General features: G+C 28.3%; 1 protein-coding gene across 19 annotated transcripts in view; it reads right to left on the reverse strand.

The window, feature by feature from the left end:
* The window catches only part of LOC142326076 (uncharacterized), a 291,623-nt gene extending 285,195 nt beyond the window's left edge, over positions 1-6,428 (reverse strand). For 5 of the 19 annotated variants that reach the window (XM_075368212.1, XM_075368214.1, XM_075368218.1 and 2 more), the window contains exons 1-2: positions 5,554-6,422; positions 237-368 (exon numbers count right to left, since the gene is read on the reverse strand). In XM_075368212.1, coding sequence (XP_075224327.1) covers positions 237-368; positions 5,554-5,685 — 264 coding nt within the window. In that variant the 5' untranslated portion in view covers positions 5,686-6,422. Of the gene's footprint in view, positions 1-236; positions 369-5,553 lie in introns of all 19 variants that reach the window. The other 14 variants (XM_075368210.1, XM_075368220.1, XM_075368216.1 and 11 more) reach the window with 8 other exon arrangements.
* Positions 6,429-14,198: the final 7,770 nt, after the last annotated feature.

Raw genomic sequence — 14,198 nt, forward strand, 5'->3', positions numbered from 1 at the left:
GCAAATACTGGCCATCCACTAATATCCATTAATTTTCCACATAAGTTAAATGTTGCAACAACTTACTTTAACTTTTAAACAAACATCCCACTTAAATGGCTAATCTGATAAACTAATAATGGAAAATCAGCTAGAAACCACTGTAACTCTTTTCAACAAAATTAAAAGAAACCTTCAAAAATTATGGACATGAAACAACATTGTAAATCATTTAACGTTAAATAAAATCTAGTTACCTGATTAGTTGAGAGCTGGTGTCTTAGTATCACATCAGCTTTTTCAATTTGAACTTTAAAAGCGTGATATGAATCTAGTAACTTGCTACAATTTAAACACACAGAACTTGGTAAACCATCTCCAGCATACACCTGTAAAAACAAATGCTTAAATTATTTTTCTACTTATAATTTACATTAAAAAAACACACCAAAAATAGTTTATTTACACAGTGAAAAAAATTTGGTTGACAGATGATCTAATCATCAAGTAACTAGAAAATGCAAGAAAAACTATAAAGTTCCATAGGATCAAAGACTGTAAATTTACACTAACAAAAGTAGAATTGGTTTAGGTGTTTGCAAAGGAATCCATGTATGTTAAAGGATGTAGTGGCAGATGCAGGATGCTGTTGAAGATGGATCTTATTTTGAAACAGTGTTAAATATTAGCACTATGTAAAAATAAAAAGAAAGATAAACAACGACAGATTCAGAGCTAGAATTAGCAAAGTAGAAAATCACACAAGATCATGATGGATGAACGTATAGCAACAAACACATATATTCAAAAAATAACACATAAACAATTAATTCACAAATTTTACACATAATATTTTTGTCTAAAAATATATGAACTTTTACTGTGATATGTGAAGTGTGGGAATCCATAATTTCTGCAACTCCTGATTCAAATTCTAGTCGGACACAAAATCCATTTCTTACAAAAAAAAAAATAAGTAATTGGGATATTTATATAAGGGTAAGCTATAAAGTTTTCAGCCTGATAAAGAAAACAACATTTTTGGATCTTTTTTTAATTTCAAATGTAACCTGCAAAAAGACTAATACATTTTCCATACCGGTACACTGGTGCTCTAATTTAGTTATACCAATAACTAAATAAATGTGATTAAAATGTGATAATAATAATAACTTTAATAATGTGATTCATCAAGCTCCTCAAAATACTCATTTATAATATCAATAACTTCCTCGTTGCTCTTAAATCGTAATCTACAAAGACATTTTTTGAGGTTAGGAAATAGGTGGTAGTTGCTCAATGCTAAATCTGATGATTAAGGCGGATGAACAAGCTATTCAAACTTTAGTTCTTCGATTTTAGTCATTGCGACAACTGACGAATGTGCTGGTCCATTGTCATAGTGAAACAAGATTTTTTTTTCACTAGATGTGGTAAGTTTTTAACCTACATGTTGTTCTCTTGAAATTTTAACAGTCTCAGCTACCTCACACACTTTTAACCTGCAGTACACTAGCCCAATTTATTTATTTTTTCTAACATTTCGAGAGTCGTCACCTCAGCGGGACATCCAGTGTGGTTCAACCTCAGTGCTCTTACGACCTTTTTCAAATTCAGAAACCCACAGTATTATTGTTGAATATGATGTAGAAGAGTCTTTAAGTGTTGAACCCATTTATTGTTTGATTTGAAACAGCATTTCAAATGGAAATATTTTATAACGGCATATTTTTCCATTTTTGTGAGAATAACAAAGGCGTCTTGCTCCAAACACTGTCAAATGTATTCTAACCAAGCTATTGACCTGAAATTATTATAATTAGTGAAGGATGGTACTATAGAATGCCAGTAAGATATTAGACATGCTGGCAAGATATTAAGTTAACTGTCAGGCCATGGACTTATCACCTCATCCTCATATTTGCTAGAGTGATTAAATAAATGAATTACAAAAATAAAATAGGATTTTTTTTGTAAAATCTTTAAGATAATTTTTCATATGTGCTTCACTGTCTTTTTGGGGGAGGTAACAGTATACAACTGCTAACAATAACAAAATTTAATGAAAATATAATAGTTACAATTTGGATACAATATTTACTAAAAATAAATGAGAATGGATTTTTAACAGAATAAACAATAAAAATGACCAGGATATTACACAAAAATAAAATATAAATAACAATTAAACGCTGAAGTTGATTAATATAACTATTCCCCTTAGATCAATTAAGTTTAACAGCACTGATTATTAGTTTCATTTGGGTAGTGAAGATTATATGAGGTTAGTAGTAATCAACTAATGATACCAGGCTAGTAAAATACTCAAAAGCTTAATACATATTTTTTCTGTTATTGGTCGGAAGAGGGGGAATACCCACTGAAAATTAATACATTGCGGTATTATAATCATATAATTTGAGAGCACACATATTGTTGGATATATTTTTTAAAACTTAACTTCTGTTTTTTGCTTAGATTGGTTTGGATTGGCTGATTTACTAAGTAATTTTAAATCATTTAAGTAAGCAGAATTTTTAGCTTACAGTAAAAATTATACGATCTTATATAAGGTTCTAAACAACTAACTTATTAGAAATTAAAAACTACTAATTTTTTTCTGAAAATAAATTATTAATTTTAATCTATTTATTATAGTAACACTTTTTTTGTGAATAACTGATAATAACAAGTACAACAAAGAATCACATAAACAATAGATTGTGCTCAAATAATGTTCATTATTTGTAAGTGCAAGTTTATATTTTTAATTTAATGATTTTGCAAAAATTTTTTTAAGTTTATTAATATTACTATAAATATCTTGATTGTAATTACAACAAATAAATATTGGTAAAACTAACAGTTCTTCAAACAAAGGTAATTTTTTACATTTAAGATCATGAAAAATAAAAGTTTTTAAAATTTTGCTTATCTTATTTTACATGGGTATAGAATAATAAATATAAATAAATGATATAAATTACATTAATAGTTACTAGAAATAAAAATAATAATATACTTGAATATTTGAAAAAATATATTTATAAATATAAACATAGATCACTTATGAATGAATAGGTAAATTTTTATCTTGTTGCTATTTAAATTGGTAAAACATCTTTGATTGTACTATAATTAAAAACAGCTGTTAATGCCAATTGTCAATTTTTACATAAAACAATAGTAATATATTGGCATTAAATATTTTACAACTGATGATTAATTTATGCAACTGATTCATGTATTAAAAAAATATTAAAACAAGTTTTTTAAGCTTCAAAGCATAATATTTATAGGAGTGAATGTGGTTGCGTTTATCTATTACAGCACACTAGACAGGTTCAAAAAGAGTTTATACATATAAAACTTTGTAATGAAAAACCTTGATTATGACAGCTTATAAACTTATGAGTTTTGACATGTAATAATGGTAATGGATTAAATGATATAGTATTTTATAACCGATGATAAAAACATGGTTTAAAAAACTTTTTATATATTAAGTTTGCTAGTTCAGTATATTCATAGGCAATTTACTTATGTAATACGTAAACATTTTACTTTGGAAAAAAAAGAAACTTAAAATGGTTTTAAAATTGTTGGTAATGAAGAAAACTATATGTTCCAATATTGAAACATATTTTCCAATATCAAACAATGTACATTCTATTTACTGATTACTTATATTAATAAATGAATCTATTAGTTAGCAATAAACACATCAATTGAGAAATTTTAAAAATTTTAATTAAAAAATAATTTAAAAAAAAAAATATGAATGATTCAGTAATATAATATTAAATTAAAAATGTAAATAAATATATCAGTTAACTAATTATTTTTAATCATTTTATTTTTGGTTGATGAAATTACACAGATGTTTTGAAGCTCAACTACAAAGACTACATGAATTTCATAGCATATGAAAAATGCCATGCCTGATTATGGGACTCAGACCCATGACCTCCAGATAAAAAGCAGAGACTACCACTCCACCACCGAGACCAGCTAACATAACACAACATACTGTGTAGATGCTAAATATTGCATAGCATATTGTAGATGCCATAAAAATTACTTATTTCATTACATTACAGGTATTAATTACTTCATTAATGAAGATACATAATTCTTTTAACATGTGTTGAATTAAAAATTATAGTAAGAATCTTAAGGAGTAAAAGAAACAGCTAAATCAGAGAGTTAATATTAAAAAACATAAAATATAGTTTAAATTTTAATACATGCAATGGTTTTTAAAAATTACTTTAATTTTTCTATATTAAAAATGTAGTTTATTTTTTAAATTCATGGAAATAAGCTCCCAAAATATCTTGCATAACTATGATGCACTCCACCCTCTGTGGTGTTTAATGCCATTCATAAAAATTGTTAAAAAAACCACATCGGTAAAACTGAAGATTTAATCAGAGGTTGTTCATTTAGTAGTAGTATGACATCTTGAGTTTTTGTCTAATTTAGCGTTTTTAAATTTTATGTCGAAGGTGTGTTGAGTTCGCATGCTAAATGTAAAATATGCATTTAAATGTTAATAACTTTGTGTGCCCAAGGCTTGATTCAAAATTCCCAGTGCTTACGCATTTTATATCTGCAGAATGAATATCCTGTTTGCCTGAGGTATTCAATGTAGTTACAGTATTTTAATTTGTGTGTTCCTATGTTTATCAGTATGTTATCTAAATGTTTAAGATCTTACAGGTCTGCTGCCTCCTCTCCCAAAAACCCTATATGCTCTTATTCAGATTTTTTTTATCAGTGATAATGCACTTGCAGAAACTAAATTTATTTGTGCAATAAAAGTACAGATCATTTTTTACTCAAATTAAGTTAAAAATATGTATAAATGTCTCGAAAACTAAACCAAAACATTCTCATGATTCATCTACTTAAATCAGTCAGGTTACTGAAATCAAAATTACCGCAATGGTTTGATAAGCACCCAAATGCAACATTAGATTTTCTTAAATAGTAAAATGAATTATATTTAGCTTTGATAATATACTCAGTCAGGTTTTTATAATAACTTTATGTATCATGTAATAATAAATTTTGCATTAAATTGAAGATATCATTAATGAATTGTAAATAAGCACAGTAAATTTAACATAGTTTTTTCAATATCTATAATTTCAATTTTGCCTACAATGTTAAGTACTAATTTGTGACAGTAATGTCACACATCACTAAGAATACTAATTATACGCAAAACATTTGTCAATCTATTACAACTGATCAATAACTGATGTATCCAGGTGGCTTAACATATGCATTCAACGTTGCCCATGCTTTGCGTAGGAAGTGAAAACTACTACTTCATTAAATTAAAATCATCACATTTACTCACACCTTCCCAATCGCTAACTAAATGCAATACAATAAATTAAATGAATGCCGCTTAGCGAAACGTCAGACGCTTACTACAAACTCTACAAGAATTAGCTAAGCGGCTAATTCAACAAAAGGAAACTAATAATTTAAATGGGAAAAAGCATGTAATTAGATAGTGGACTATATTAAAGAAATTTACAAAAAATACTAGTTTTAATGTACCTGTACATTAGCTAGCTCCATTATTTTCATCTGCAAGGAACTCGTCTCCGATACATTTTTAGTAGTAAATATAGGGACTAAACTATCTACTTCTACTAAACAAAGCCTACACAATTTATTATTTCTATACATTGTTTTTACGTTTATTTATAATTAGAAGAAACAACTCTTCAGGCAACATTAACGATCGCATAACATAAAATCCATAACAGCAACACTGTCCCTCCTACAAGCAGACGCAGCCATTTCTACAGTGTTGCCTACTATTCTAATATTCCCACTCTGCGGTGAATAAACTTAGACGTATTACTAAAGTCAAGCGTGTTCCAACTGCAATAAAACAATGCACTATATCAGCAGTTAATGATAGAAGTAATGGCGAAATATAGCTAAAAATAAAACAGCAAGGCGAAGTACTGACAGGCGGCAATTAACCTAATTATTATCTTATTTGCTCCCTCGTAATTAATACGACAAAAGTTATTAAATGATCACTCAAACAAAACATAAAGTCTATACGCAGAACACGGAACTACTACGCGTTCAACTTCTATTCTCGGCTAAAAACACCCGGTGTGTCGATTATTAAGCATCACGATCGCCAATAAAGAATCGAAATAAAGCTATTTAAATTTGTATAAAACAAATATTTCTAAAAACCAAAGGAGTAAAAATAGCTTTCAATAATAAAGATAATTTTTACGGGCACTCTCGAACTATCTGGTAGTACACAGACTACGTACGGCGCGGCGTTAAGAGGGGGACGTATGTATATTCTACATACAATTCAAACAGCCACTGCTAGCTAACAAATTTGCTTCTTGAAAAATGTACAGTGTTGCCACATGACACACTCACACAATCTCAAAATGTGCCGCCCAGACAGGGACTTCTATTTGCATTGCAAGCACAACACGAGCGTGCTCTCCTACCAGCGTTACTATGCGACGTAGAGTGATATAGTTTGACAATAATGTACACTTAGCAGGCAACTCCCCTCGTCTGAAACTGCTGCTCCTTATAAATGATAGTTCTGTTCTAAAAACATTTATTCCATTTCTGAAAACATTAATTACAAAGTGTATTGTTTACTTGGCCTTGAGAGGCGAAAAGCAGAATAATTACGTTCTGAAATAAAAAGGAGTATTAAATAGAGCAGCATAAGAACTTAAAATCTAACCATTGTACAATAGAACGCCACATTTTATTTAGCAGATGGCCATGATAAAGCATTAAAAATGTATCAGGATATTTTCTTCGAAGATAATAAGTGAATGAATGCTTCTATTAAATTCTATTCCGAAGAAAACACGTAAAAAAGTTCTTAAAGTAGTGCAAAAGCTAATTGAATTGGCATACATTCAGTAAAATAATATTTCAATCTACAAATATCATTGCTTTTACAGAAACTTGCAACGTTACGCTGAACACACAAATACAATTAAGAGAATTGAACTTATAAAAAATAAATTATAAGTTCTACTCTGATAGAGATGACATTTTTTACACGCTACAAATCTATTTTCATTCCTTGTAGGTTGGCGTTACGAAGCACATCTGGCCATAAAAAACTCTAGAAAAACATTCTACCCAAACCCGGAAAATTGGATAAATGGACTTAAAATGACTACCTGTTTTCTCACCATTCATTGTAAAGTGTACTGAAAGCAGTACACTGTGTCCTTTTTTTTAAGTAATATTTATTGCTTTACTATAAACGATTGGAATTATATAAACTATAATTAGAATTACTATAAACGATCGGGAAAGGTGATGAAAGAAAAAAAATAGAATTCAGTAAAAATGTTGTTTCATCTTCAAATGTCTGACAATTTCTACCACCAAAATAATTCCTTCCTACCAAGGATCAAAGAGCAATACTGCAACTGATTAAAAGTAAATTTTTTCTGTGCAACAGTATGTACTAATCAAAGTAATAGTTATGAAGTGTGTAGTTTAATTCTGACAAATAGTAGAATCTTTTAAGTTTGGCATTACCTAATATATCAGAGCTGTCCAGGGTATGTATTAAATGTTTACTTGAGAAACACTTTCGTTGAAGTTGCTTTCTCTGTTATCTTACAATTTCAGACCGGGCTTGCCCTCCCCATCTAGCTACAGGGCTCTGCCCTGGACCCCCACTGTTTTCATCATTCTGATGCTTGTGAAAATGTTATTGATAGTTAACAATTAAAGTCTGTTCAATTTATAAAAACTATCAGTGGATTGTAATTTCTTCAGAGCAAGGTTGGTCAGCACAAGACTTAGAACTTTGAGTTATCTGAAGTATGAGGATTTTAGAATAGTCAAACCTCACCTTAAAAATAAGTAAGTACTTAATACTATTAAACAGAGTATAACAGATATATGCACATAATATTAATCAAATGTATAATATCTAAGGAAGGTGTAATAATATTTATTCAAATAAAAAAAATATACAGATATAGAAAGAAAAAAAATGTTAATTTAACTTTTTTGAGAAATCTTTTGTTTCATATTATTCACTAGAGTTTTTATGTTGTTGACTATGCAGAAATATGTCTGCTGAATGTTCCTCTGTTTTTGTATTTACATGATTTAATATAGAAAACTTTTTTCAAGAGTAAATGGAAGAAAAAATTGTTAACAATTAGAGTACTGTTTTTATAGAAGAAGTACCTGGTATGCTTCTTCCATGCTTGTAATATTGTGTTTTCAATATGACATTCTAATTCTTCATTCTGTGATAATGAATGACTTTCCAAATCTTCAATATGCTTCAGCATATTCATAAATTTATTTAACCAAATTGGATTAGATTGCAGAATGATAATTTGCACTTCTTAATTATTTTAATTTATCCAGCTAAGAAGGTTATTATTACAATCCCACATACTTGGTAGATTAGGATAATTAATCATTTTTTAAAATTGTGAAATCTTTGTGAAAACTGGTAGTTGAATTGGTAACAAGAATAACTTTATCTTTAAATTTGCACATGAAATTCTCATTAGTTTTTAAAATTTTTCATTTAAAAATATTTAAATTTGTCATACTCAATATCTCTTATGAAAATATTTAATTTAATTGCTAACTTAAATTCAGACATAATTTCAATCGTCTTCCCAATTCTATCAGTGAAAACCATTAATTTTTTTTATTTCTTTCACTTTTACAGAATTAATGGAGTAATCCGAATACTAATTATAATATTACTTAACTTAATCATACTTAAGTTAACATTGTTTTATAATACAATTTAATATTTATTACTTAACTTAATTTATATTATTTGTAAAAAATGAAAGATTAGGTCAACTATTCTTGTTACAAAGTTCTTTAAAATTGTCCTTATTATATTCAAATAAAAACAAGTGTATTTCACGGCTCAACAAATATTCATTATTGTATATTAATAGAGTGCGATATTCAGAATCTACATCATTTTAAGAGTTTTTTTAAATTGTCCTTTATACATACCATGTGCAAAAATAAAATTTATTTCTTTATTCGCTTTTTGACAATTCTTTTAAAATGACTTTTTCATAAAGCACTGAAATTCTATGATTGAATGTCTTAACAGATCTGGAAATAAATTAACAAAAGATTACAATTTACAAAGATATACAATTTACTAATATGTATATCTTGTTTTTCCATGTAATCTGCTCATTTTAAAAGCTCCTTGTGCATTTTTAAAATAATGTGCAAAAATTCCTATTGAGCAGATGATTAAATGTCAATAGTTTCATCCAAACAAATTGTAAACTATTAATTTTGGCAATAACATGTCTCCTATGGAGATTTAATCAAATTTCCTGATCTTATAGAAGACTTTCAACTTAACCAGTTCTTCATCGTCACACTAAATATCACGGATACTAATTGAGTAATCAAGCAGCTTATTAAATTACTTCACTGATTAGGGAAAATTCTTCACTGATTTTTTTTTATTTGAATCTAGGATGGTCTACTGGTGACTTGATTCCTATGACTTAGCTGCATGAAGCCAGGTTAAACAATACAACTTTTCTCATATTGCAACTCAAAAGGTATGGAGAACTAACTAAAAAGGTTCCACTTGTACAATGAGTAAAATTAGTCAGATACACAACACTTCATAATAATATATATAGTCCTGCTATATATAACATATATAGCAGGCTCGTTAGAGTTCTTGTTACTCTAACGAGCCTTCCCACTTGCCGACAGGTCAGCTTGCTGGTTTTGGATCTTTTTTCACATTTTCCTGCCTCAAACCGGCCAGACAGGGGTAAACTCGAGCCTGGCTGTCATTCCCGGGGGTCCCTGAGACTCGGTCTTTCTCTTTAATTGTTTATTGCCTGCCTCAAACTGTGAGGCGAGAGGATCAGGTCTGGCTATGCTGTTCCTAGCTCCCACCCCAGTGGCCGGGACTTGGTCTTCACTCTTTTTTTTTGAGTGGCATCAGATACTTCTCCAATCATGGAAGTCTTCCTCTTTCTGTTTTAAGATATGTCACCAAGTTCTCAATGGCTCTCCATTCTTCTGAGCCGTGTAACGTAGGTCCAATCATGTTCTCTGGGACATATAACTAAGTATTTGTATTTACAGTTATTACAAAAAAGAAGATAGTTTCTAAAAAAAAGCTCCACCTCAGAGTAATAAATTCAGTAAAACGATTTACAGAGCTCAAATTTTCTTGATACATCAAATTAGATACGACCTGAAATATGCTTTATTTACTTTCCAAAACTACTGTATGCTAATCATAATTTCCTAAAGGTTGCCATAATTCAGTGTTGATGAGCATGGTTGTACCACTGAAGAAGGAAATTCCTAAATTTGTCAGCATATAACTTTGTTGTTCTTTGTAAGAAAATTGTCATTCAAATTTAATAATATTTTATATTTTTTGCTAAACTCTTTGTGGAACAAAAATTGATATTTGTACCTCATGCTTTCAGTTTAGAGAAATATGTGAAAAATAGTAAGAGATCTACTGTTTGTAATTTTTTTCTTGAAACTCAGTAAAAATTGTAAGTATGGAAAATCAATTGTAGACAATAAAATTTCCTTCAGAAAAGCTGGATGTCATGGCTCTAATATTAATATTGGGCGATAAACATAAAATTTTAAGAATAAAATTAAAAATTAAATTAAATTCTGTATTAACAACAGCTTTACATATTTTCTTAAAAGATGTTTGAAGTGAGTGCACTGAAGAGTAATGGTACCCATTTGTTCTTGGGTGATATATTGACTGGCAGTCACCTCACCTCAAGTAAAAGGTCAATTTCTTGTTGAATGTTCGCCTTCAGTTCATTCTTGAAAATTGTATAGTAAACGTTTGTACAAAAAATATTGGTCTCATTATATGACTATCAGAAAGAGCATACCGTACACAAACTTTCTCATCATAAAATGGATGTTCCAGCCTCTGATTTCAGTCAACCAGTATCTGGTGTTGAGGAATTTAACATGCTCCGATAAATGAATCATGTCTCGTATGATATAAAATACAGCATTGGGTGTATCCATCAATACTGTTTTTGAGAAGCCAGTGTCTATGATTAAGATCTTTAAAAATTAAATCGTTAAGAAAATAATGGAAAAATATATAAAATAAAAATTGTTGTGATAACTTATAGATATTTTTGGGTCGGCAGAAATTCTTCTTTGAATATCAGCTATGACCTCTGGTGTCCTAACAGAAGGTTGCCTATTTCGTGATATGCTTGAAACAGACTCCATTGTACGCCATATTTTAATCAAACAGTGTATGCTACTCTTTCCTGGAATACTTGCATTTGGAAAATTCTATGCAAATATTTGATGTGCTTCTTAAAAGGATTCAGATTGACAACAGTTTACAAATGTTCAAGCAAAAAAAGAGAGTAATAAAATACATAACCCATACTGGCAGACTCAAATAACTGCAGTTCAAGCTTCCCCGGTTTAATGTTAATGTATATACAACTTCCTGAACTAAATCACTGAATGATATACACCATCGTAGAATTTCTTTAAAGAAAATTTTATGTTCAATAACCTTGCTCTAAACCATTTTTATGGAACATTCAGAGGTGTAGATCTTAAATTGTTTTTCCTCATTTAAACCAGAGCATTGTAATAGTAGTAAGTCTTTCAGTATTATCCACAGTTCTCTAAATCTTAAACTCCCAAAAACATATTAAAATATTTATAAAAGCACTCGAGGTCATAGTGACCCTCCTTCCTTTTTCCTGTTTAGCCTCCGTTAACTACCGTTTAGATAATACTTCAGAGGATGATATGTATGAGTGTAAATGAAGTGTAGTTTTGTACATTCTCAGTTCGACTATTTCTGAGATGTGTGGTTAATTGAAATCCAACCACCAAAGAACACTGGTATCCATGATCTAGTATTCAAATCCGTGTAAAAATAAAGTGGCTTTATTAGGACTTGAACGCTGGAACTCTCGACTTCCAAATCAGCTGATTTGGAATGACGCATTCACCACTAGACCAACTCAGTGGGTTAAGGTCATAGTGACCCAAAGGCCCCAAAAGTATCCTTTTTAACTTATTTCCTTTTTATTTCTCTCTTACTCCACTGAGTATTTCCATAGAGATAACTGTTTCAAAATGGATTTTATTTTATTTACAAATTAATTAGTTTTAAAATTATATATAGATGTTTACAACCTTAATTCTGTGAAGTAAAATAAATTATTTTGCTGTATTTAAAATCTATTTATAGGTGATGAAACTACTGTTTTGGTGTCGTAGAAAAATGTATTTAAAATGTAAATTATGAATTATGTATAATTTAAATAAGTTTATTATTTCCTTACACTATTCATTATGTTCAAATTTTAGTTGTTCATTAATTTTATCAGCAAACAGAATTTGTTGAAATAGCAGTTTACTACTTCATTAAATTTCATTGTTTATCAATAATGAAACTTAAATTGTGTGAAAATACTCAATGGAGAATATAAAAAGAAGAATAACATAAAAAAGGTAGAGAAATAATTTTTACAAGTATAATTTTCTTGAGGTCTATTAAGTAGAAGGGAGCAGAATTAGATAAATTTATTTAAAAAAAACTACATTATAAACATAAATCTTTACAGTATTACATTACATAGCAAATAATTAACATACATAAAAATATTGAAAAGTATTTATTTTTCAATAAAATATATATTAAAAATATAAAAATAGAGGATTAAATTAATATCACCGACACATAAAACACAAGATTTTAACTACAAATAATGTGATGGGAAACATTTTTTATTGTAAAATTAATTAAAAATTATTATGGTAACAAAATTTGATGATGTAAAATAAGACTGGAATGGTTTAGAGTATAAAATGATCAGTGTCTTTTCTGACAATACATAATAATATACACAGTAATTCACAAGATGGATTTTAAAAATTTATGAATAACTGGAAAATCAAATAAGTACACTATTACACTAATTTCATGGCAAATCCAATACAGTGATAGTAGATAATTAATTTTATAAATAATTACTTGTATAGATTAATAATCTAATTTATTAGAGTGTATACTTTTATGATAAAAGAATCTTCACACCAAATCATATACATACAATGTGCGCTGTTTATAAAAAATTTCATCTTGAACATGTGTTTATAAAGAAATGCTCATCACCATCATGAATTAAGAAATAATATAAATATATTAATACTACTATATAATTAACTTAGTTTCTGTAAATTGATCAATTTATGAAAATCTATAGAAAAAGATTAAGCGGTCAATGTAGAAATCTCCATGGTACTTTACTTAATTAATGCTTTATAAATAATTTAAACACTTTATTTATTACTTAAATAAATTATTTAAGTAATAAATAAAATTCAATTTCAACATATAAACAAAAATAAAATTATACAGTTCAAATAAATTATGCAATAAGTCATTGGTGGGTGATTTGGGTGTTTTAAAATAGTAGATCACCCACCAAGCAAACTCATTTCAGGAAATTAAATAAGAGAAGTTTCCATAGGAGGAAGTTACTTCCTTGATAATAATATTCAATTTAAAAAAAAAATAAAGTGAATCACCTCAATTAAGTAGAATTAATAGTGCAAGTATACTATTAGTAAGATATAAATTACTATTATTACTATTTAGTAAGATATAAAAAAATATTCTTCTTAAGTTGTTAAAAAAATGTCTACACCTTTCTAAACAACAGAATACTATGTGAAGCATGTATTGAACTTATCTTATTACAAAGTACTATCAGAAACAAACTTTACCTATCATAAAAAATGTGGATTCTTTTATGGATGTTACATGGGAGAATAATAACACGTCGATGAAGATTCGAAAGTGCCAATCTACTTCTGAGAACGCTTACTAAATATATATATATAGTATATATAATACTATATACTATATATATATATATAATATATATGCTATATATATATAAATATATAAATTCTCCAAAAATATATATATTTTAAATTATATCCAAAAAAATTACAATGAAATTGTAAACCGCACGGCTTACAATTTTTGTTTAAAACAAAAATTTCTGTAATAAACCGTTTTAACAAAATGATACTGATATCAAAAAAGGTAAGACACTACATTTCTATTATTAAAATTTGTTATCAATTTAGAATTTTTAAATAAAATCTATGATTTACTAGTT

The sequence above is a fragment of the Lycorma delicatula genome, chromosome 6 (genome assembly GCF_047948215.1).
Source record: "Lycorma delicatula isolate Av1 chromosome 6, ASM4794821v1, whole genome shotgun sequence".
Classification (NCBI taxonomy): Eukaryota; Metazoa; Arthropoda; class Insecta; order Hemiptera; family Fulgoridae; genus Lycorma; species Lycorma delicatula.